Source organism: Colius striatus, chromosome 7, assembly GCF_028858725.1.
Source record: "Colius striatus isolate bColStr4 chromosome 7, bColStr4.1.hap1, whole genome shotgun sequence".
Classification (NCBI taxonomy): domain Eukaryota; kingdom Metazoa; phylum Chordata; class Aves; order Coliiformes; family Coliidae; genus Colius; species Colius striatus.
This window is the reverse complement of record NC_084765.1, coordinates 1,001,089-1,022,164: the sequence shown is the minus strand read 5'-3', so window position 1 is coordinate 1,022,164 and position 21,076 is coordinate 1,001,089. Positions and strand designations below refer to the sequence as shown.

Here is a 21,076-nt window from a genome sequence, read left to right as displayed (position 1 = left end):
GCGCGGCTCGGCTCGGCGGGCAGCAGCGGGAGCAGCAGCAGGAGGAGCAGCGGGAGGGGCGTTGCGGGAGGGGGCGCGGCTCGGCTCGGCTCGGCGGGCAGCGGCGGGAGCAGCAGCAGGAGGAGCAGCGGGAGGGGCGTTGCGGGAGGGGGCGCGGCTCGGCTCGGCTCGGCTCGGCGGGCAGCGGCGGGAGGAGCGTTGCGGGAGGGGGCGCGGCTCGGCGGGCAGCAGCGGGAGGAGCAGCGGGAGGAGCAGCGGGAGGGGCGTTGCGGGAGGGGGCGCGGCTCGGCTCGGCTCGGCTCGGCGGGCAGCGGCGGGGCCGTGCGGCGCTCCCGAGGCCGATGGGCAGCGGGCGGCCGCGCTCGGTGCCGGCGGCTCCGGGCAGCGGGACCCCGCGGGTGCGGAGCGGTGCTGAGCGGTGCTGAGCGGCCTCCCCCGGCCCTCGGCCATGCCCCCCTGCAGGCACCGACAGTAGCCGGGCCGCCCGGTGCATGGCACAGCTATGGAGGTGGTGGACGAGACGGAGGCTCTGCAGCGCTTCTTTGAAGGTAACAAAGGGCTGGGGGAGGCTCGGGGCTGGGGGGGCTCGGGGCTGGGGCTGGGGGCGCTGCCAGGGCTCGGGGCACAGAGGCGGAGCCGCCTGGGCACAGCCCGGGTGCAGGGGTGCAGCGTCGGGGGCTCACGTCGAGGTGCCCCGAGGCTGCGGTGGGGGGTTTGCGCGGCTCAGCACGGGGCCAGACTGGCCTGTGTGCTCCCCTCAGGGCTGGCACCGTCCCCCCCGCCCCCCGGCCCCTGCCCTGCACCCTGAGCTCCTCGGCGGCGGCACGGAGCTGCCCGGGCACAGCCCCGAGCCCTCCGGGCACCTCGTGTGTGTGTGTGGGGCAGAGCCTGCCTCTCCAAAGGCAGCCGTGGGCAAGTGGCTGGAAGGGGGGGTTTGGCCCAAGCAGGGGTGAGCTGCAGGTGCTGGTGGCTTCTGGAGGCTCGGTAGTGCTGAGCTGTGCCGCTGGGGAGGCTTTGGGGGACCCCCCTTTCCACCCCTGCTCCCTCAGCTCAGCGTCTCTTCCCCCTGCTCTGACTCTGTTGGCACTCCTCACTCTTCCTTGTTGGCTGCCTCTTTGCCTGTCCTTCCCCTCGTTGTGTGTGTGGGGCTGTGCCCCGTGTGGCAGAGCTCTGGGCTGCGTGTGCCATGAGCCCAATGTGCCCTCCGCTGGGGCATCGCCGGGTCCCGTCGCCGAGGGCAGAGCTGGGGCGGCCCCAGGTCTGTGCAGAGGCAGCTCTGGGGCTTGGATTCCCTGGGGAATGCTGTGCCTGGGGTGGGATCCTTCCCTCAGCCTCTCCTGGCAGGGTTGGGCTGGAAGCACCGTGGCCCATCCGTCGCTTTTGGCCGCTGGAAGGGTCTCACCTGGCTGCACCACAGGCAGGGGGATGCTCTGGAGAGCCAGCAGAGGCTCCAGCTGCTTCCCCCTCCCTCCCATCTGGGCTCTGTGGGGTGCCTCAGTAATGCATCCCCTCTTCTGCAAAGGGAGGAGCAGCCCCTGGTCGTTCCAGCTGTTGCTGGCTTCCCAGGAGGGCTGAGGAGGGGAAGCCTCACCACAGTGGCTCTTAGCAAGGGTTCTCCTCAGCCTTCACAGGGGCCTGGCTTTGGCTTGAGGGTTTCACTTGCACCAACCCCCTAAATCCAGCCCAGCCACCTCCTGCTCTCCAGGCACTGAGCATCCCCCCAGTGTCCTGCACAGCCCTTGCTCAGCACCCTCCCCTGATTTCCAAGCCCTTAGGCTTCAACTGCTGTCTCTTCACTTGTAGAAGTGGAGTTTCTCCCTCTCTCCTTCCCCTCCCAGAGCATCTCAGTACAGGGTGGAAGCTTCCTTTCTTTTTCTATCTGCCTGTCTGGTTGGTTTTGGGTGGGTGATGCTGCTTGAGCAGGGGTTGGGCAAGGTGACATCAAGAGGTCCCTGACAGCCTCAACTGTTTGGGGATCCTTTGCTTCCCCCTTTGCTTCCCCCTTTGCTTCCCCCTTTGCTTCCCCCTTTGCTTCCCCCTTTGCTTCCCCTTTTCCTCTCCCTTTCCTCCCCCTTTCCTTTCCCTTTCCTCCCCCTTTTCCTTTCCCTTCCCTCCCCCTTTTCCTTTCCCTTCCTCCCCCTTTTCCTTTCCCTTTCCTCCCCCTTTTCCTTTCCCTTCCCTCCCCCTTTTCCTTTCCCTTCCTCCCCCTTTTCCTTTCCCTTTTCCTTTTCTCCCCTTGGAACCAGAACAACCTTGTCCCTGCACAAGCTGAGAGGGAGGGAAGCTGGGGCTGAAGGCTGTTTCCCAGCCCCTGCTGTTTGCACAACTTGCAGCAGCCTTTTGCCCTTCCCAGAGCTCATTTTGCCAGGGGATCCCAACGTGGCCGTTGATTTCCTTGGGCAGCTGGGTGTTGACTAAAGAGCATCTGTTACCACACAAGGGCTGAGGGTGAGGGAGGGGAAGAGGAGGCAGTTTGAAGCAGGGAAGGTGGCTGCTCAGCTCAGTGAAGGAAGGAGCTGCTTGCCTTTGTGCAGGGCTTCATGGAGGTGCTGTGGGGGAGCGAGTGGCCAGACTCATCCCCTGCAGGGGCAGGTCGCTGCCTTCAGTGCTGCCTTTGCAGCACAGGGTTGGCTTTGCCCCATGGGTCTGGCTGTGCTGAGGAGCTGATGGCTTCTGGAGGGGGGGATCAAGGGGGGGGATCTGTTGGAGTTTCAATGTGCAGCAATGAAGTGAATTAGCAGGAAGCATTGCTCACTCCATCCCTCCTTCAGGAGCTGTTTGCTGAGCCCTTGCAGGGGGAAGGACGGTGTCCAAGCCACGCTTTTTGCCCTGAGAGTGAACGACTCTTTCCTCTCACCCAGTGGAGATTTCACACTGGGGAGGTTTCTTCCCCATACCCTGAGAACCCTGAAGTCATTTGGGGCTTCCCTTTCCTTTGTTTGCCTGTGAGCTGGGGACCTGAGGCTCGCTGGGAGCAGTCCCACCACGGCCGAGGGTAATCCCTCAGTGCTTGGCTCACCCTCTGGATTTCAAAGTGTCAGGCAAGGATTAAGCAGTCTGTTCCTGCAGCCTCCTGGGGAGTGGGAGCTGTGCTGCCTGAGATGAGCTGCTGTCTGTGCTCATTCCAGAGCTGCCACTTGGCTGCCTCCAGCCCAGCTGCAGAGCAAGGCTTGCTTTTGGGGAGTGGGTGCTCCCAGGGTTGCAGGTCCAACTGCTCACCTCTGTTTTCCACACAGAGGGCTCTCAGTGTTGGCTTGGGCAGGGCAGCCTTATCCCCCAAGGATCTGCTCTTGGAGAGTGAGCTCTGAGATGTGGGAGGACAGAGGAGCAGGGGATGGCTGTGCAGAGGCTGGGGCTTCGCTCTGATGCTTGAGGGGGGGAAAAGCGTGTGCAGCCTCTCAGAAGAAGTGGAACCTCTCACCCTCCTGGCATGAAGATGCTGGGAGCGCGAGCCTGGCTGGCACAGCAGCCTCAGAGTGGGCCTGGTGCCGTGTGGGGACGATGCTGCCCCTCACCAGCGTGTTTGGCAGTGCCCAGGAGCATCCCACGGCGGGCAGAGCAGAGCGTGGGCTGCCCAGGGCTTTGGGCAGCAGGGGCAGAGGAGCTCAGCGTGGGGTTTCCATGCTCCTGGCAGCGTTTGTGTTCTGTATCAAAAGCAAAGGAGGGAGTTGAAAGCTTCTGACCCTTGGCTGGCATCCTGCTAGAAACCTTTCCCTTCCTCCCTGCCTGCGAGGGAAGCGCTTACGCCACGCCTCAGCTATTCGGGATCCCGCTCTCTCCCGGCTAATTTCTGAGATAAGGAGCTGCTCAAGAATGTCTGTGGGGAAAGATGTGCAGAGCAGGGCTGGGGGGAGCAGGGGAGGGGTTGCTTTGGCACATGGCTGAAGGGGGCTGGGGTAAGAAAGGGAGGAGGACCAGCAAGCGCTGGGAGATGGGAGGATTTGGGCTTGAGCCTTGGCTGGGGTTAAACCAGAGAGGGGGAGATGGCAGTGAGGGGGTGTGAGCCCTGGGAGAGGGAGCTGTGAGGGCAATGGGAAGGGGCTGTGGGCTGTGTGGCTGTGGGTCTGTGTGCAGGGGCTCTCAGGGCTGTGGGGGCTGCTGCAGGAGCCTCTGAGCTGGGACAGAGGGGAGCAAGTGGGTGTCTGGGCAGAGAGGGGATGTGTGTGCTGGTGAATGGTTTTGCCCCTTGGAGTTCATGCTGCTGGTGGCTCTCTGGTGCTTTCTGTTGTGAGCATTTTGGGGGGGGGGGGGGGGGTGGGAAACAGCAGCACTGGGCCTGGCAGGAAGGGGTTTGGGCCATCACCTCCTTCTCCTTGCTTGAGGGAATGCAGAGTGATCAGACTGAGGCAAAGAGATGGAGCCAGGACCCCTGGATTTGCACCTTGCCAGGTCAGTAGGGTCAGGTGTCTGCAGGAGGAGCTGGTGGTGGCTGGGAAGGAGCAGGGAAGGGCTGCTCTGCTCAAACTGTCCCTGGTGCAAAACACTGGAGCCATGAGCTTGAGGGAAGAGGAGGAATGGTTTCTCTTCAGAGCTGGCCAGAACCTCGTGCTGGAAGGGCTCTGGCTGCCAGCACTGCTGGTGACCCCGCCTTGGTACAGCTTGGGGTTGCTGAACCCCAGGGGCTGTTTCAGCTTCTGCCAAGCTTGTGAGAGTCACAGAGAGACTGCTTAGGGGCACAGAGGGGAGATGGGGGTCTCTGGAGCCAAAAGCACTGGGAGGAGGAGGACCTGGGGCCTCCAGAGTAGAGGCAGAAGCGATGCACATAACCCAGGACCCGCTGCAGCAGCTCAGGGCATCTGCTTTCTTTGAGTTACATGAAGCAAGGGGTGAGTTCTGGGAGCTGGGCTTCATGCTCACAGCCTGTCCTCTGCCTGTCCAGGGGCTGTTTGCCCTTCAGCCCCTCCATCCTCTCAAAGCACCTCTGAGCTCTGATGCTGGGGAAGGGCTTTGCTGTCAGTGTGGCACAAGGAAGAGGCTGTGGGGAGGGCTGGGCTCCGTGTGAGAGGCACAAGGTGCTGGAGGAGAGGGGCTTGTGAGGGCTTTGTGGGGTGACAGTCTCTCCAGGGCCTGGCTGGTGCAGTGGGGAAGGTAAGAGGCTTTGCTGGATGGAGTGAGCCTGTGACAGAATGGGCCTGGGGCAGCTGGTACAGCACAAACACATGACCATCCCTCCTGGTAATCCCCTCGCAGCCCCAAATCCCAGCGTGTCGCAGCAGCCTCTCAGCCTCCTCCCTGGCCCTCCCACTCTTCCCTGGAGGAACAGAAAAACCAGCAGGCAGCAGCCCTGGGATCTAGGCAAGCTGAGATAGGCAGCATAATGACAGAGGGAGAAAGGAGGGACGCAGCAGGAGCTTGACATCAGCTCTCAGCATGCTCAGGATGCGCTGGAGCCGAGCAGGTAACAGCACACACCCTCCCAACCCTTGCACAGCTCAGCCTGCTTTCCCCAGCCCTTGCACAGCTCAGCCTGCTTTCCCCAGCCCTTGCACAGCTCAGCCTGCTTTCCCCAGCCCTTGCACAGCTCAGCCTGCTTTCCCTGCTGCATCTCTCTTTCCACTCTGGTTGCTTTCTGCTCTCTTCTCTCTGCCCTGTCTTTTAAGCTTCCCCTTGCCCACCAGACTTGGTGCCTGTCCCCTGTAGGGTGAGGATGCTGGTGAGCCCAGCTCCATGCCAGGGCCTAAGCGGAGGAGGGGAGAGAGGAAAATGTTCCCTTGAGCTCATCCCAGCAGACCTGCAGTGCTTGAGTGAGGCCCATGGTGCAGAGGGAAGCTGCCAGCTCCATCCCAGCAGGACCAGCAGCAGGAGGTTCCCAGAATCTCCATCCAAAGCACTTGTCCTCACCTGCTCCTGGGGGGCAAGGCTGGTGCAGAGCAGGCTGCTGCTTCCAGCGTGGTCTGGTGACCGTGCTGCTGCTTCTCTGGCACCTGCCCTTCTCTCCCCACTTCCCCCAAAACTCCTTTTCCTGGGTAGGGAAGGACAGGAGACATCTGGGTGGAGCAAAGCCAGAGAGCTGTTGGGAGGAGGGTGGATGTGTTGAGGTGTGTGATAAGGGGTGGGTTGTGATTCAGAGTGACGTGAGCACACACCCACACAGGCTCCTCACACCCACACAGGCTCCTCACACCCACACAGGCTCCTCACACCCACAAACTCCTCACACACACACACAGGTACTTTGCCCATGTTCTGGTTAATGTGTCTCCCACAGCTTGGTGTCCTGGGAGTGATGGGCAGGGAGCAGGAGGAGGGTTTGGGCAGTGGGGAGAGGTGGCTCTCAGGTCCCTTCTCCATCTGCCTTGTGCTGGAGGTGTGACCAAGGCTGATGGAAAGGTGACTCAGAGATGCCACTGACCCACCCTGCTCCCTGTGCCTGGGCTGGGCTTGTGTGTGGGCTGCTGTGGGCAAGGAGGTGCTGGATAAGGAGGGTTTCCCTCTGCTTCTTCCCCCTTTTCTGACAGAGCAAAGCAGCCCCTTGGGCTGAGCTGCTGGGGCCAGAGTCACCCCAGGCTGCAATGTCCCTGCAGCAAGGTGGCTCCTGGGCATGGTCAGCCTGGAGAGAGCTGGGCACTGCCTGGGGACACACAGCATCCCCCCTGAGTGGCACATAGGGGAGGTTGCTCTGCCCATGAGCTTTCTGCCTGCTGGCACAGGTCAGTGGGCATCCTCCAGCCTCCTGCTTTCAGCTCCTTCCTTACCCTGCTGCTCTCCTCTGCCCCTGCTCTCGCTGCAAGTGAGAGAGACAAGCAGAAGAGACCTTTCACAGAAGGAAAGGAGAGATGGGGCCCTGTTCTTGCCCCCTTCTGGTTAGGGCTCATGTGGGTTCCTCCTGCTGGGACAAGGCCTGAGTGCTGTGGAGCTGGGAGCTGTGTGTGGAGGAGCCCAGGCTGTGGCCAACACACCCCTGAGCCACAGCAACGCTGCAGGGGGCTGCCCTCCCTCTGTGCTGCCCAGGCAGGGTCCTGGCCGTGGCCTGGCATCCCTGCAGGGTGTCTGTGTCTGCCTGGGGAGTTCCCTGCCTGGAGGTGGGGTTGCTCCTGCAGGAGCTGTGCAAGAGCTCGCTGGGTAACCCCCTTTCCCTCTTTCCAGCGGTGTTGCTGATCAGGCTTGGACTTTACACTCTCTGATAAGAGCCCCAGTAAGCTCAATGTGTCTGAGGAATGATTAACCAGGCTGTGCATTGCCAGAGGACAGGGGAGCAGCTGTGACTTGGAGACACAAACAGGGGACAGGCTCGTGGCTCTGGGGCTGGAGCTGCCTGATGCCTGTCCCATGCAGCAGCCTTCAGGAGAGGGAACCCACAGTGTGGCCTCCCTGGTGCTTTCCAGGTACATACCAGCACTTGGGATGGGCAGAGAGGGATGAGGCTGTGTGAGCCCAGCAGGGCAGCTGCAGAGTTCAGCTGCTCTTGGAAGCAGAGGGTGGGTTACACTGGACACCACCCTCGGTCATCCCATCGCTCCCAGTTGTGCTTTCCTGGATGTAGCCTCTTGTTGCTGCTGGCTGGCATGTTCCTGGCACACCACATCATCATCAGGCCTCCCAGGATGCTGAGGGGGAGAAGCTGAGGGACCCTGGGGCTGCTCAGCTGTAGGAGAGAAGCCTGAGCTCAGGGGCACCTCAGCAATGCTGCTCAGGCCCTACAGGCTGCAGAGCCCCAGGGGGGGCTGTGGTGCCCATAATGGGCACAGGCTGGGACACAAACAGCTCCCCTGGCCCAGGAGGAGAAAGTCCTTTGGTGCTGAGGGGAGGGAGCCCTGGCCCAGGCTGCACAGGGAGGGTGTGGAGGCTCCTCAGGAGGTTCCCAACCCCAGCTGGACACGTTCCTGTGCCCCCTGAGCCAGGGGAAGCTGCTGGGGCAGCTCTGGGGGTCCCTTCCAGCTCCCACCACGCTGGGATTCTACCCTTCCTTATCCTCCAGCCCTTCATTCTCCCATTGTCTCTGTTTGCCCCACACAGCAGAGACAGAGGGTGTCCCCTGTGTGGTTTTGCCTCTGTGCCCTCTGCCAGCTTCCAGCACCCCCTGGAGCACGTTCAAGGCAGGTTGGAATGAAAAGGCTTCCCCCCCAGAGGGACAATGCAAGGTGGGACTCAGGGTCCAGCCCTTGTGGGGCTGAGCTTGGTGTGTTTTGGTGCAGTTCCTGACAATGGCAAAGGGGAGAGATCCTGCAGCAGGGCTGGGGGGCAAGACACAGGTGCCAGGCTTGTTGTGGAGTGAGAGTGAGCACCCTGTGATGGCTTCTGGGGGTTCAGGGAGGAGAGCTGCCTGCAAAGCCTGAGGCTGGAGTCTCCAGGAGCCTGTGTGTGCTGGGCTTTGAGGGCAGAGGGGAGCAATGCTGGGAGTGCCTGTGCTCATGGCGCTGTGGCACGTGCAGGGCTGCAGGCAGAGCCCAGAGTCCCTGCTTCACTTTCACATCCCAGTGCCTGTGGCTGGATGGTTGGGAAAGCTCCCACCACCCTCTGCAGAGCTTAAACGTTTTCTGGGCCTCTCTGGCTTATCCTACATGTTCTTTTTGCCCCCCTTTCCTTGTCCCTCAGCCCTGTTTTAGCCCTCTCCATCATTCATTTGCAGTCTGGTGATGGGGATGCACCAGACTGTGATGGGGATGCACCAGACTGTGATGGGGATGCACCAGACTGTGATGGGGATGCACCAGACTGTGATGGAGATGCACCAAACTGATGGGATGCACCAGGCTGTGATGGGGATGCACCAGGCTGTGATGGGGATGCACCAGGCTGTGATGGAGATGCACCAAACTGTGATGGGGATGCACCAGGCTGTGATGGGGATGCACCAGGCTGTGATGGGGATGCACCAGACTGTGATGGGGATGCACCAAGCTGTGATGGGGATGCACCAGGCTGTGATGGGGATGCACCAAACTGTGATGGGGATGCACCAGGCTGTGATGGGATGCACCAGGCTGTGATGGGGATGCACAGACTGTGATGGGGATGCACCAAACTGTGATGGGGATGCACCAAACTGTGATGGGGATGCACCCAGACTGTGATGGGGATGCACCAGGCTGTGATGGGGATGCACCAGGCTGTGATGGGGATGCACCAAACTGTGATGGGGATGCACCAAACTGTGATGGGGGATGCACCAGGCTGTGATGGGGATGCACCAAACTGTGATGGGGATGCACCAGGCTGTGATGGAGATGCACCAAACTGATGGGGATGCACCAAACTGTGATGGGGATGCACCAGGCTGTGATGGGGATGCACCAGACTCTGATGGGATGCACCAAACTGTGCTCCAAGTGGCTGCAAACTGCAGCAGCTGGGAGAGCAAAAGAGGAAAGTGTGGCTGTGGTTGCAGGGCAGTGTGTGGCATGGCCAGGGCTGGGCAGGGCAGCTGAGGCAGAGTGGGATGGGGTCCCCAAGTGAAGCTGACAGGAGTGTGCAGTGGCAGCAGCCACAGTCAGCTCTGGGGACACTTTAAAGAGAGGAATTGAAGCAGTTGGTGGTGGGACTTGAGTTCTGGGCTTAGAATCACAGAACCTTGCTTGGAAGGGACCTTGCTTGGGTTTTGTCAGTAGGATCTTTTGTTGTCACCCCAGCACTGTGTTGCCTTGGGACACCCCCAGTGCCAAAGTGCCCTGGTTTCCTTACCCAGGGAGTTGGCAGGGAGGAGATGATGCAGAGGGCATGGGGTGGGCACAGCACAGGAGCCCTGGGGGACACAGGGAGGGTTTCCAAGGCAGCTGTGAGACCTGATTCCTGCAAGCTGTGTGTGTGCCTCGATGGCAAGGGCCAGGGAGCACGTGGAGCCACCCTGGCTGGCAGCCTTGGGAAGTTGCCATGCTATAAAGAGGACATTCAGCTTCACTGGTGAGAAGGACAGGGAGTGACAGGACAAGGAGTGGGGGCTCCAAGCTGACAGAGGGAAGGTGGGTTGGAATGAGATGGTGTTTGAGGTCCCCTCCAACTCAACCCCACTCTGATTCTGTGATGAATTTGGAGCGTGGAGATTGGCTTGGTCTGTGTCTGATGGCATTTCCCAGTTGACAACTGGCATTGATGGTTTTAGCCCCATGTGCTGGTTGCAGCTGGCTGCTGGAAGCCTGGATAGACAGGAAACCAAACAACTTCTCAGCCTGCTTGGTCTTGGCTTATCTCTTGTGTGATGACAAGTGATGGTTCTAGCCAGGGATTCAATAAAGCACTAAAAAGTGAGCTTTGGCTTTATTGCAGATACACCTGCTTAAGGCAAGCAAGAAGCTTCAAGCCTGTGTGCTCTGAGGGCCAGCAAAGCATTTCACAGTTGGCTGCTTGCTGATAGTCAATGAGCCACTCAGGAGAAGAGCAGGAGCCATCTTCACCCTGGTGAGGTCCCATCCAAAGCAGAAGCTGAGCTCAGTCACAGGTTCTGGGTAGGGAGGAGACTTGATCCATCCCCAGCCCTCTTGGCTGTTTGATTTCAGTCTTTGGAAAGGGGTGTTGGGAGGGATGGAAGGGTGGATGGATGGATGGATGGATTAAAGGATGGATGGAGGGACAGAAGGATGGAGGGACAGAAGGATGGAGGGACAGAAGGATGGAGGGAAGGATTAAAGGAGGGATGGAAGGGTGGATAGATGGAAGGGTGGATAGATGGAAGGGTGGATAGAAGGATGGATAGATAGAAGGATGGAAGGACAGAAGGATGGGTGGTAGGACAGAAGGACAGAAGAATGGATGTAAGAATGGAAGGAAGGATGGGTGGATGGATGGATGGAAGGATAGAAGGATGGTAGGACAGAAGGATGGATGGATTAAAGGATGGATGGATGGAGGGATGGAAGGATGGATAGAAGGATGGATGGATGGATTAAAGGATGGATGGATGGAAGGATTAAAGGAGGGATGGAAGGATGGATTAAAGGATGGATGGATGGATGGAAGGATTAAAGGAGGGATGGAAGGATGGATAGAAGGATGGATGGATGGATGGAAGGATTAAAGGAGGGATGGAAGGATGGATAGAAGGATGGATGGATGGATGGAAGGATTAAAGGAGGGATGGAAGGATGGATGGATGGAAGGATTAAAGGAGGGATGGAAGGATGGATGGATGGAAGGATTAAAGGAGGGATGGAAGGATGGATGGATGGAAGGATTAAAGGAGGGATGGAAGGATTAAAGGAGGGATGGAAGGATGGATGGATGGATGGAAGGATTAAAGGAGGGATGGAAGGATGGATAGAAGGATGGATGGATGGATAGATGGATGGATGGATAGATGGATGGATGGATAGATGAAAGGGTGGATAGAAGGATGGAAGGACAGAAGGATGGATGGAAGGATGGATGGATGGAAAGATGGATGGATGGTAGGACAGAAGGACAGAAGAATGGATGTAAGAATGGAAGGAAGGATGGGTGGGTGGATGGATGGAAGGACAGAAGGATGGATGGAAAGATGGATGGATGGATAGAAGGATGGTAGGACAGAAGGATGGATGGAAGTATGGATGGATGGATAGAAGGAAGAATGGAAGGAAGGATGGGTGGATGGAAGGATGGATGGGTGGAAGGATGGAAGGACAGAGGTATGGATGGAAAGATGGAAGGATAGAAGGATGGTAGGACAGAAGGATGGATGGAAGTATGGAAGGATGGGTGGAAGGATGGAAGGATGGATGGATGGAAGGATGGATGGATGGAAGGATGGATGGATGGTGGTAAGTTTTCAGGTGCAGCATAGTGGAGCATGTCCTGAAGAGAGAGGGATGATAAATGATGTTTCAAAGCTCATCCCACTGGTGTCAAACCTCATCATGTTGGTGCTGAGGGGCTGAAGGGACACGAGAAAGAGCAACGTGGAGAGCTGCAGAGTGGGAACAGGCTGCACAGCCCAGGTGAGAGCTTTGCCTGCTGGAGGTTGTGCTGGTGTGCAGGGGCTTGGGAAGGGGGAATGGCCAAAGATCCACCTGGTCCAAGAGGATGGTGGTGTGGAACATCAGGGTGGGGACCTTCCCTACTCCTCTGCTTTTAGGCCCAGGCACACTGGCTCTGGCACACTCTGGATGCAACGGATCAGGAGTGGGGGCTGATGGCAGAAGCTCTGCTGTGAGTTTTCTGCACAGCCTTCTTAATCAAGGCACAGATTTGTAGGTGGCCGTGACATTGGGCCAGGTTTGGCTTGGAAACAGATGAGAATGGTGCCAGTGACCACGAGCTGTGATGTGCAGTGAAGCTGGCAGAGCTGCCACGAGTGTTTAGCAGCAGTGCTGCAGGAGGACACACTGTGGAGGCTGCAAGGCTCTCAGCTGGCTCTGGAGGAAAGCAGGAGTGGGGTTTGCTGCTGCTCTGTTTCAGCCTTCTCTGCAGTTCTGGGAACCAAACCTTGCTGGGAGGGAGCTTTGAGCAGCAGATGGTAGCAATGAGACGGAGGAAGCTGCTTTGGTGTGTCCTTGGCTCGTGCTTTAAGGTGCAGGTTGCTCGGCCAGGCAGGTGGCAAAGGGAGCTGAGGTTCAGTCCCTGAGCACACTCAGCTCCCTGAAGGACACTTGGGGAGGGCTCTGGCTTTACACAATGAACCCCCAGGTCTTGTAGAAGTTGTTTCTCAGCCCATTGTTGGCTCAGGCTGGTGCTTGTTGCTTTGAGGCTGTTGGCAGTGCAGGAGAGCCACGTTCAGTCTCCATTTGCTGTGTCACAAGCTTTAGAGCACCCCATAAAGCCAGAGGCTTTGTGTCAGCAGGCACTTGGGAAGCCTGTGTTGTTCAGGTGGTTGCACCCTCCTTGCTGGCAGCACTTCAGCAGGGGCTGCAGGGAGCTGCCAGGACAGGCAGCCTCAGTGGGACAGTTGCAGCCCTTTTCCCATTTCCCACTTGGGTGGGAGAGCTCCAGAAAGTTGACTGAGCACCTGCAGGGGTGTGTGTTAAGCTGGAAACCCCATCACATCCAGCTCTGGACCTAAGACATGAGCACTAACAGGCTTCCCAGTGCTCTTCCCTGTGTGTCAGCAGGCTTCTAAGAGAGACCTTCCAGGGGCAAACCTCATGGCCAAGTGCAAGGTCCTGCACAGGGCTTGGGGCAATGTCAGGCACAAACACAGGCTGGGCAATGAGCAGCCCTGAGGAGAAGGACTTGGGCTGTTGGTGGATGTGCCCTGGGCTGCATCAGAAGCAACGTGGGCAGCAGGTTGAGGGAGGGGATGCTCCTGCTCTGCTCTGCTCAGCTCAGCTGAGACCCTCCTGCAGCTCTGAGGCCCCAGCAGAAGGATGTGGAGCTGATGGGGTGAGTCCAGAGGAGGCCATGCAGATGATCTGAGGGCTGGAGCCCCTCTGCTGTGCAGACAGGCTGAGGGAGTTGGGGGTGTTGAGCCTGGAGAAGGCTCCAAGGAGACTTTAGAGCAGCCTCCAGTGCCCAAAGAGCCCCCAGGAAAGCTGGAGAGGGGCTGGTGGCACAGCCCAAGTGTTTATGGAGCTGTGGTGCCACGTGCTGTGGAGGAATTTGGCTGATCTTGGGAGGGTCAGTGAACTGCAGTGGGGATAAGGAAAGGGGAAAAACATCAGCAACAGTGTCCCTGAGCTGATGAAAAGCCCAAATCAGCTGCTGGCCACTGAGGTGACTCTGAAACCTTTGTCCAGAGCTCGGTGATGGGGAGGAGATGAGGGACAGTCACACAGGGAGTGGGCCATGCTGCTGCTTCTCTGGGCTCAGAAGGTTTGGTTTGTCTCCCTGAGCTTCCTGCATCTGTTGAGGTGCTGTGAGCTGCCTCTGTGGTGTGTTAGAGCCAGAGCACTGTGGGATCTGCAACCAGGAGAGGCCTCCAACGTACCCAGGAGGGGAAATTGCTCCTGGAGCATCTCTTGGAGGGTAACTTGGAGTTTCCAAGAGATGGTGAGGAAAGGCTGCAGCCCTGGGGCTGCTCAGCTGCAGGAGAGAAGCCTGAGCTCAGGGGCACCTCAGCAATGCTGCTCAGGCCCTACAGGCTGCAGAGCCCCAGGGGGGGCTGTGGGGGACATAAGGGGTGATGGGCACAGGCTGGGACACAAACAGCTCCCCTGGCCCAGGAGGAGCAAGTCCTTTGGTGCTGAGGGGAGGGAGCCCTGGCCCAGGCTGCCCAGGGAGGCTCCTCAGGAGGTTCCCAACCCTGAGCAAGGGGAAGCTGCTGGGGCAGGGGCTGGGGCAGCTCTGCAGGACCCTTCCAGCCCCCACCATTGAGGATTCTGAGCTCCAGGGCAATGGGAAGCAGTAGCACAGGGTTGGCTGAGCACAGGACAGTCCCAGGGGACAGATAATGTCAGGCTGATGGCTGTCAGGAGTTGACCTGTGAGCTGCTGTGGTGAGGAGCTGGGGAATGGCCCAGCTGGGAGATGCTGGTGCTGTTTAGCACAGGGGGCACTGGTGGTGAGAGGAGATAAGAGAAGGGGCATTCAGGTCAGGCTCTGAGAGGCTTGGAGGAGCGTGGGGCTGCAGCATCATCTCCCCCATGGAAGTGCTGAAAGTCCAGAGACAAGAGGCAGAGCCCTAAGGAGTGAGCTGGGGATGGATGACCTTCTGCTGGCCTGGACAGAGGCCTCTCAGAGGTCTTTTAACCTACTGATCTAATGCCTCACACAATTTGTGGCATTTCCTTGCCTTTCCCACTCTTCCCCCCTAGCCCAGCTCTTTGCACACACTTGTGGCTGCAGCAGGACAGGCCAGGCTGGTTCCCTCAGGAGCTCCACGCTGCTTCCCCAGCAGGTGCCTTCAGGCAGCAGCACAGCAATGTGTGAGCCCTGTGCTGCTGGAAGGAGGTGGCTGAGTGGTGCTGGGAAGCAGCAGCATGGAACCAGAGAGTTAGTTTGGGTTGGGAAAAGCCTTGGAGCTGCTGGAGCTCATCCCCTGCCCAGCCCAGCACTGAACCACAGCCCTCAGCAGCTCAGCTCCAAGGCTTTGAGTGTCAGAGAGTGCTGCTGGCTCCCCTCAGCCTTCTCCAGGCTCAGCACCCCCATTCCCTCAGCCCCTCCCCAGCACCCAGTGCTCCAGCCCCTTCCCCAGCTCCATCCCCGCAGTGTCCCTGTGGCAGTGGGAGCAGTTACTGCCTGGTGTCCCCTGGGGAGGGAGTAGAGGAGGGATGGCTCCCAGAGCTCTGCCCAAACAAGGTACCAGGAGAGGGTTCTTCAGTCTGGTTTGTGGGTCCCTGACCTTCCTCTCTCGTGCCTCTCCTCTGCACCCAGCTCTTTGTGGGAAGGTCTTGCCCATCATCATCCATCCCTCGTGCTCCTGTGCCTCCAGCTCAGGCTGCACTGCCATGAGCTTCATCTCCCTTTGTGCACATCTCACCCTCTTTCAGCCTCTGGACACAACTCATTCTGTGCATCAGGAGCCCAGGGAGCTGCCTCTAGCCTGTGGGAATGTGTGCAGGCAGTGCCTCCCACCCCCTGGGCCTCACTGACCTCCTCATCCTCTCCTCCACGTGCTGCCCTCCCCACACAGCATCCTCCAGCAGCGTGCCAGGCACCTTCCCTCATGGCTTGGACCTCTGCAGACAGCACAGCTCTTTGAAGTGAGCCCCAGAACACCCAGAGAGCTCACAGGGTGGATGGGATCCAAGCAGCACGTTTGCTGTCTGATTTGTATTGTCTAGGAGCTGTTTGCTAAGCCCCTGGTGCAGGAGCTATGTTCCTGTGCAGGAGAAGGCTCAGCCAGCCACAAAATGCAACCAGGGGGCTCATTTCTTTCATAAAGCCACCTCAGTTTCAGCCTGAGAGCCCAAGAGCAGCCAGCATGGCAGGGATCCCATGGCAGTTCCTTACAGGGAGTGGTTCTAGTTGTTACCTACTGTGGGTGGTCTCTGGAAAAGACAGAGAAGGTGCCTGAGCTGGTCCCCAAAGCAGCTTTCTTGGAGCAGAGGCTCCTTTGCTCTGGTAGTTGAGGGGATGGAGATGCATTGTGCAAAGGAAGGTGAGGAACTGAAGGGTGGGAAGGGACCAGTGTGGCCCCTTCCTCAGGGAGGAGTGAGTGGGCTGGAGCCTTATGGTGAGGGATGTGTCCTCCCCAGGGGGGAACCTGGCTTTGGTGGGGGACACCCTGGGTGAAATTCTGTGGTCTGTGTGATTCAGGGATGTGGGAGAATGGTTCCTGTCCAGGAACCTCATCTGCATGGTCCTCCTGGGGTATCTTCCCACTTCCATCATCTCTCCTTCCTTTTTTTGTCCCTGTCTTAAGGGAAGATGTTGTAGGGCTTCTGGGCTGAGGGGCTTCAGGGCTTGTAGGGGAGCAAGAAGAGAGCTTGGGTTGGGCTGCTGGGATCTGTGTGAGGACCAGAGCAGTAAGGAGTGCCACATGTCACAGAATCCCCCAGTGCTGGGGGCTGGCAGGGCCCTGCAGAGCTGCCCCAGCCCCTGCTCCAGCAGCTTCCCCTGGCTCAGGGGGCGCAGGAACGTGTCCAGGTGGGGCTGGGAACCTCCTGAGGAGCCTCCACACCCTCCCTGGGCAGCCTGTTTGATGCTTGGTGTTGTTTTCAGGTGGTCCTTTGGTCCATCCCTCGCTGAGGAGCACAAGGAGGGCACAAGCAGGGCACATGAGCTGAGCAGAGGCCAAGGGGCAGTGCCAGGAGGCTTCTCGGTGGCCCACGTCCAGCCCCACGTGTGCTGGCTGTGGGAGAGCTGCAGACCCATCACCTGCACTCCACAAAGCCTTGCACCCCTGAAGCAGGGTGCAGGGAATCTCCTCCTTATCTCCTCCTCCCCAGGGGAAGAAAAGGCTTCCTTGTGCCTGCCCACTTGCCTGGTCCACTCCTAGTCACGTTGCTGTGCTCTCAGATCCCAGGGGGTGACCTTGGGTGGTGGCAATCGGTGCCACACGTCCAGCAGAAGCAGCTGAGGCCTCGTTGTGCCCATGGCAGAGGGAACCCAGTGGCAGAAGCAGCTCTTGGTTGGCCCTTTGTGGTGATCCCAGGAGTCAGTTGTGGAGCAGGGGCTGTTGCTGAGAGCAAGGGCTGAGTGCTTGCACGTCCCAGCTGCGTGAGGAGAAGGGAAAGGCTGGATGACCTGACGCTCCTGCTTGTGAAAGACCCACGTTGCTTGCACAAAAAGTAGTGATGAGCCCTCCCCAGGCTCTGGCAAAAAGCCCATCTAGATAAATCCCTCTCCCTTCTTATACTCTGGCTCTTCTGGAGCCCATCCAAAGTGGACAGGAGAGACCTTGTTGGCTCCCAGTTCGGAGGGAGGATGGAGATGCCCGATGTGGATGTGGTGTTCCAGGCCATGCCTGGCTGCCTGGCACCTGCTTTTCTATTGCTGTTTGTTTATTGAGCTTCCTGGCTCAGGGTTGTTTTACCCTGGGGACTTTCCAGGAGAGGCAGAGCAGCTCCAAGACCTGAGTCTCCCATGTGTGTGTGTGTGTGTGTGCTGCACGTGTCCTCAGGATTGTCTTCAGCATTGGGCTGAAGGTGCTCTGTGGAGTGACTCCTGCATCTCCCAAGGTTCCTTTCCAAGAGCCACCAGCCCAGAGGTGTTTTTGGCCCTGCAGCAAGGTCAGTGGCTGGGAACCACGTCCCTGGGCTCTCCCCATGGCAGTACAGAGCAGCAGTGACGATGCTCAACCGTCTGCCATCAGCCTTGTGCAGTCCCTGTGCCCCTCAAGAGTCTTTCTTGCCTCTCCTGGTTGCTCCCAGGCTCTGGGCACTTGGCCCATAGTCTCTCCCTCGTGCCAGTAAGGATAATGGTCACTTTTTGCCTGGTGTTGACCAGATGCTGTGGTACAAATTCCCAGTGAAACACCTTTGTGCTGGCCCTTGGCCACGATGCTGACAGGGAGCTCACCTTATCCCTTAGGAAAAGGTCACTCCTGTCCCCTAAAACTTGCTTTGTGGGCTGCAGAGAGGGGACATGAGAGCAGGAGCTTTGCCTCATGTCTCCTTTTCTTAGCACCCACTCCTGGAGCTGCAGCCCACTGAAGCCTTGGGGTGGCCCCTGTGCCCCCATCCTGCCTGGGGCACGGCTGGAGGAGCTGAGCTCGTGGCACTGCTCTGCCTTGGGCCAGGCAAGCCCACCAGCATGAAGGACCCTCAGCAGAAGGGATCCTTCCCTCATTCCCCTGGGGGAAAGGATCCTCCCCCCCTGGGCTGTGGGGAGTGGAGGTGTGAGGGTGCCAGGGGCAGCCTCTCCCCCAGCTCGGGAGGCACCAGATGAAGTGACCATCTCCAGTCCTTTTGTCCCCTCTGCCAGCCCTCCCAGCACCCAGAGAGGGAGATAAAGGCGTTGTCTTTGGCCTCTGAGGGCTTCCCAAACAAACAGGGCAATGTGCTCCCCTGGACAGGCCACCTTGGAGGCCGCCAAATGGCAGCAAGGCTTGTGTGGGTGCTGCTGTTGCTGCCATCCCAGGGCATGAATGGACAAGCAGGGCATTGAGTGCTGCGGGGACACACACACAAACGCTGCTCTGTGTCCCCTCTCACACCTTCCCCTCCTCCCCCTCGGCCCCCATGCCCTGGGGACAATGGCTCTAGCCATGCCAAGGTTCCCAGCTGGCAAAGGCAGGGAGGAGGCTGGGACAAGGGTGAGGAGAGGGAGGAGAAGGGGCTGGGGAGGGGAGAGGGGCAGGGGGAGAAGGGAGATGGGGCAGTTGCACAGGGAGAGAGGAGAAGGTGAGATGAGGTGGCTGGTGGAGAGGCCAGGAGGATGGAAGGAGCAGAAAGAGGGGCTCAGGGAGGTTTGGGTGGGAGGATGGAGCTGGCTCATGTCTCCCATGTGCTTTTCCCACAGGGCTCAAGCCCTGGGTGTGATTTCCTCAGCCTCCTCACACCTCTGCTGTCTCTAACCACACACCTTGTCCTCCCTGAGGCTTGAGAGAAGGACAGAGTGTGTTACCTGTCCCTGTACCCCCACACAGGGTCTGTGCACTGGCTGGTATCTCCCTCCTGCTGGAGTGCCAGCAGTAACCACCCTGCACAGCAGCTCTGGCCCTGGCACCTGCCGTGTCCCCAAGGCTGGGGACACTTCAGAGCCCATCCAGAGTCACCCTTGCTGGATATCATCTTCTGTACATGTTAGGCAAGGAGTTACAGGCCTGTGTGAGAGCAGAAGGAGCTCTCCAGGGGATGTGGAGATGCTGCTGGGGGTGGTGTTGCTGGCCCTGGACGCTGGGCTGCAGGCTGCTGATGCTTTGGTTGCTCCTCCTACCACTGTGGTTGATGACTTGGAGTGTTTTGCTGCTGACACAGGTTCACTGTTCAGCAAGTTGTTGCTCCAGGGTTTTCCTGGCCACTGGAGACCCTGTAACACTTTGTACTTGCTGTGATAAGTCTGGGCTCCTGGCTTAATCCCACCAGTCCCATGTCTTCTGGTGCGTGTCTCTCCCTGCATCCTGCCCTAAATGAGCTGGGATGGATTCTCCTCTCAGCAGCAAGAGGATGGTGGCCAGTGCTGGGCTGCCCAGCTCAGGAGGGACAGGGAAGTGCTGCAGAGAGGCCAGTGCAGGGACACCAAGGTGCTGAGGGGCTGGGACATGTGTGTGAGGAGCAAAGGCTGCAGCCCTGGGAGAGAAGCCTGAGCTCAGGGCACCTCAGCAACGCTGCTCAGGCCCTGCAGGGTGGGTGGCAGGAGGCTGGGGCCAGCCTTTTATCCATAGGGAAGGTGTGGGGAGGAGGCAAGTGAGGGTGTGCATTGAAACCCCCTCTCAGTTGCTCCATCCAGTTGTTCATTTCAAAATACAGGACATCCAAATTAGGCTCCTCAGAGCCCCCACGCTCTGGGGAACTCCCCAGTCCTCACAAACCCCATCTCAACAGGCTTGAGTTTGGTGTTTTCCACAGGTTCTGGCCCCATGGACTCCCAGTGCTCAGCCCTGGCTGTGTTTCTGCTGTGACTTTGCAGGGATTGTCCCCTGAGCTGGGCTCTGGGGAGGCTGCAGCTCCAGGGCTGGGATCAGCATTGGGCCCCTCACTCACTGCCACAGGGACACTGAGGGGCTGCAGCTGGGCAAGGGGCTGGAGCACGAGGGTGCTGGGGAGGGGCATCCCTGAGAGGGGTGTCAGCCCCTGTGCCAGGCTGCCCAGGGAGCTGGGGCAGTGCCCAGCCCTGGAGGGACCCCAAAGCCGTGGTGCTGAGCTGCTGAGGGCTGTGTGTCAGTGCTGGGCTGGGCAGGGGCTGAGCTCCAGCAGCTCCAAGGGCTTTCCCATCCAGTCTTATGGTCTTGGTCTGTGTGCTCCAGGCTGAGCAGAGGCTGCAGGAGCTGCCCTGTTGCTTTGGAGGCTCAGGGCTGTCCCTGGTGATGGGCTGGCCAGGGGATGTCCCCAGGATGGGACCCGGGATGGTGGCTGTGCTCTGCCTCCTGTGATGGGAAGGGCCACGTGCTGTGGTGCTGTGTGTGCAGGACAAGGGTGTCCCAGTGCCACTGGAACTGCTGGAGGATGGCATTTAGGACTGTGTGTGCAGCTCAGTGTAGCTCCCTCAGCCTCAGGTGACATGAAGGGCCCTGAAGCCACCCATTCCTGTGCATTGGCACCAGGTCCAAGTGTCTCCCCGTGGCAGCCCCTGCAGAGCCCAGCAGGCTGTCCCAGGGAGGTGATGGAGCTGTTGCCATCATGAGGGGCTCAGCCTATGGAGGAGCTGTGCTGGGGGCCCCTTGCAGAGCCTGGGGCAGCGGGGGCTTGGCTCTGGGGTGGTCCCAGGGGGACGGGGGAGTGCTGTGTGCTGGGTTACAGGAGCCCCTGGAGCTGGGAGTGACTGGTTATCGTTACAGGCAGGTAATAAAGAGCATTAATTAGGGAGGAATGCTGGGCCTGGGGCTGGGGGGAGGCAGGGGCTGTGCTGGAGGGGAGGCTTCCAGCCCTCCATCCCCCCTGGGCAGCCCAGGGTCGGGCTCCTGGAGCCGTGGGGGGGTCAGTGTGTCCCAGTGCCTGGCTGTGGCAGGTCCTGTGTGGGTCTCAGGGCAGGGAGAGAGGTTTTGTGGTGACTCCTTCCCAGGGCAGGCACAGCAGGGCTTCCATCCACAGGGCTGTCACACTGGGTGCTCTTTGGGCTTGGTCCCTCGTGGCAGAGCCAGACGAGCCCCTGCTGATGGGGACGTGGGTCTGAAGCCAAGTGCTCTGGGCTTAGGCAGTGTTTGGTTAGCCAGCCATGGCACAGACTCCTGGTGCCCACAGCCAGGC

The 21,076-nt window shown here is 59.3% G+C and overlaps 1 protein-coding gene across 1 annotated transcript in view; it reads left to right on the top strand.

Moving 5' to 3' along the window:
• Positions 1-331: 331 nt before the first annotated feature.
• Positions 332-21,076, top strand: part of MYRF (myelin regulatory factor) — a 67,024-nt gene continuing 46,279 nt past the window's right edge. Inside the window, exon 1 of the mRNA XM_062000579.1 lies at positions 332-548. Within this exon, the coding sequence (XP_061856563.1) occupies positions 503-548 (46 nt within the window). The 5' untranslated portion in view covers positions 332-502. The remainder of the gene's footprint in view (positions 549-21,076) is intronic.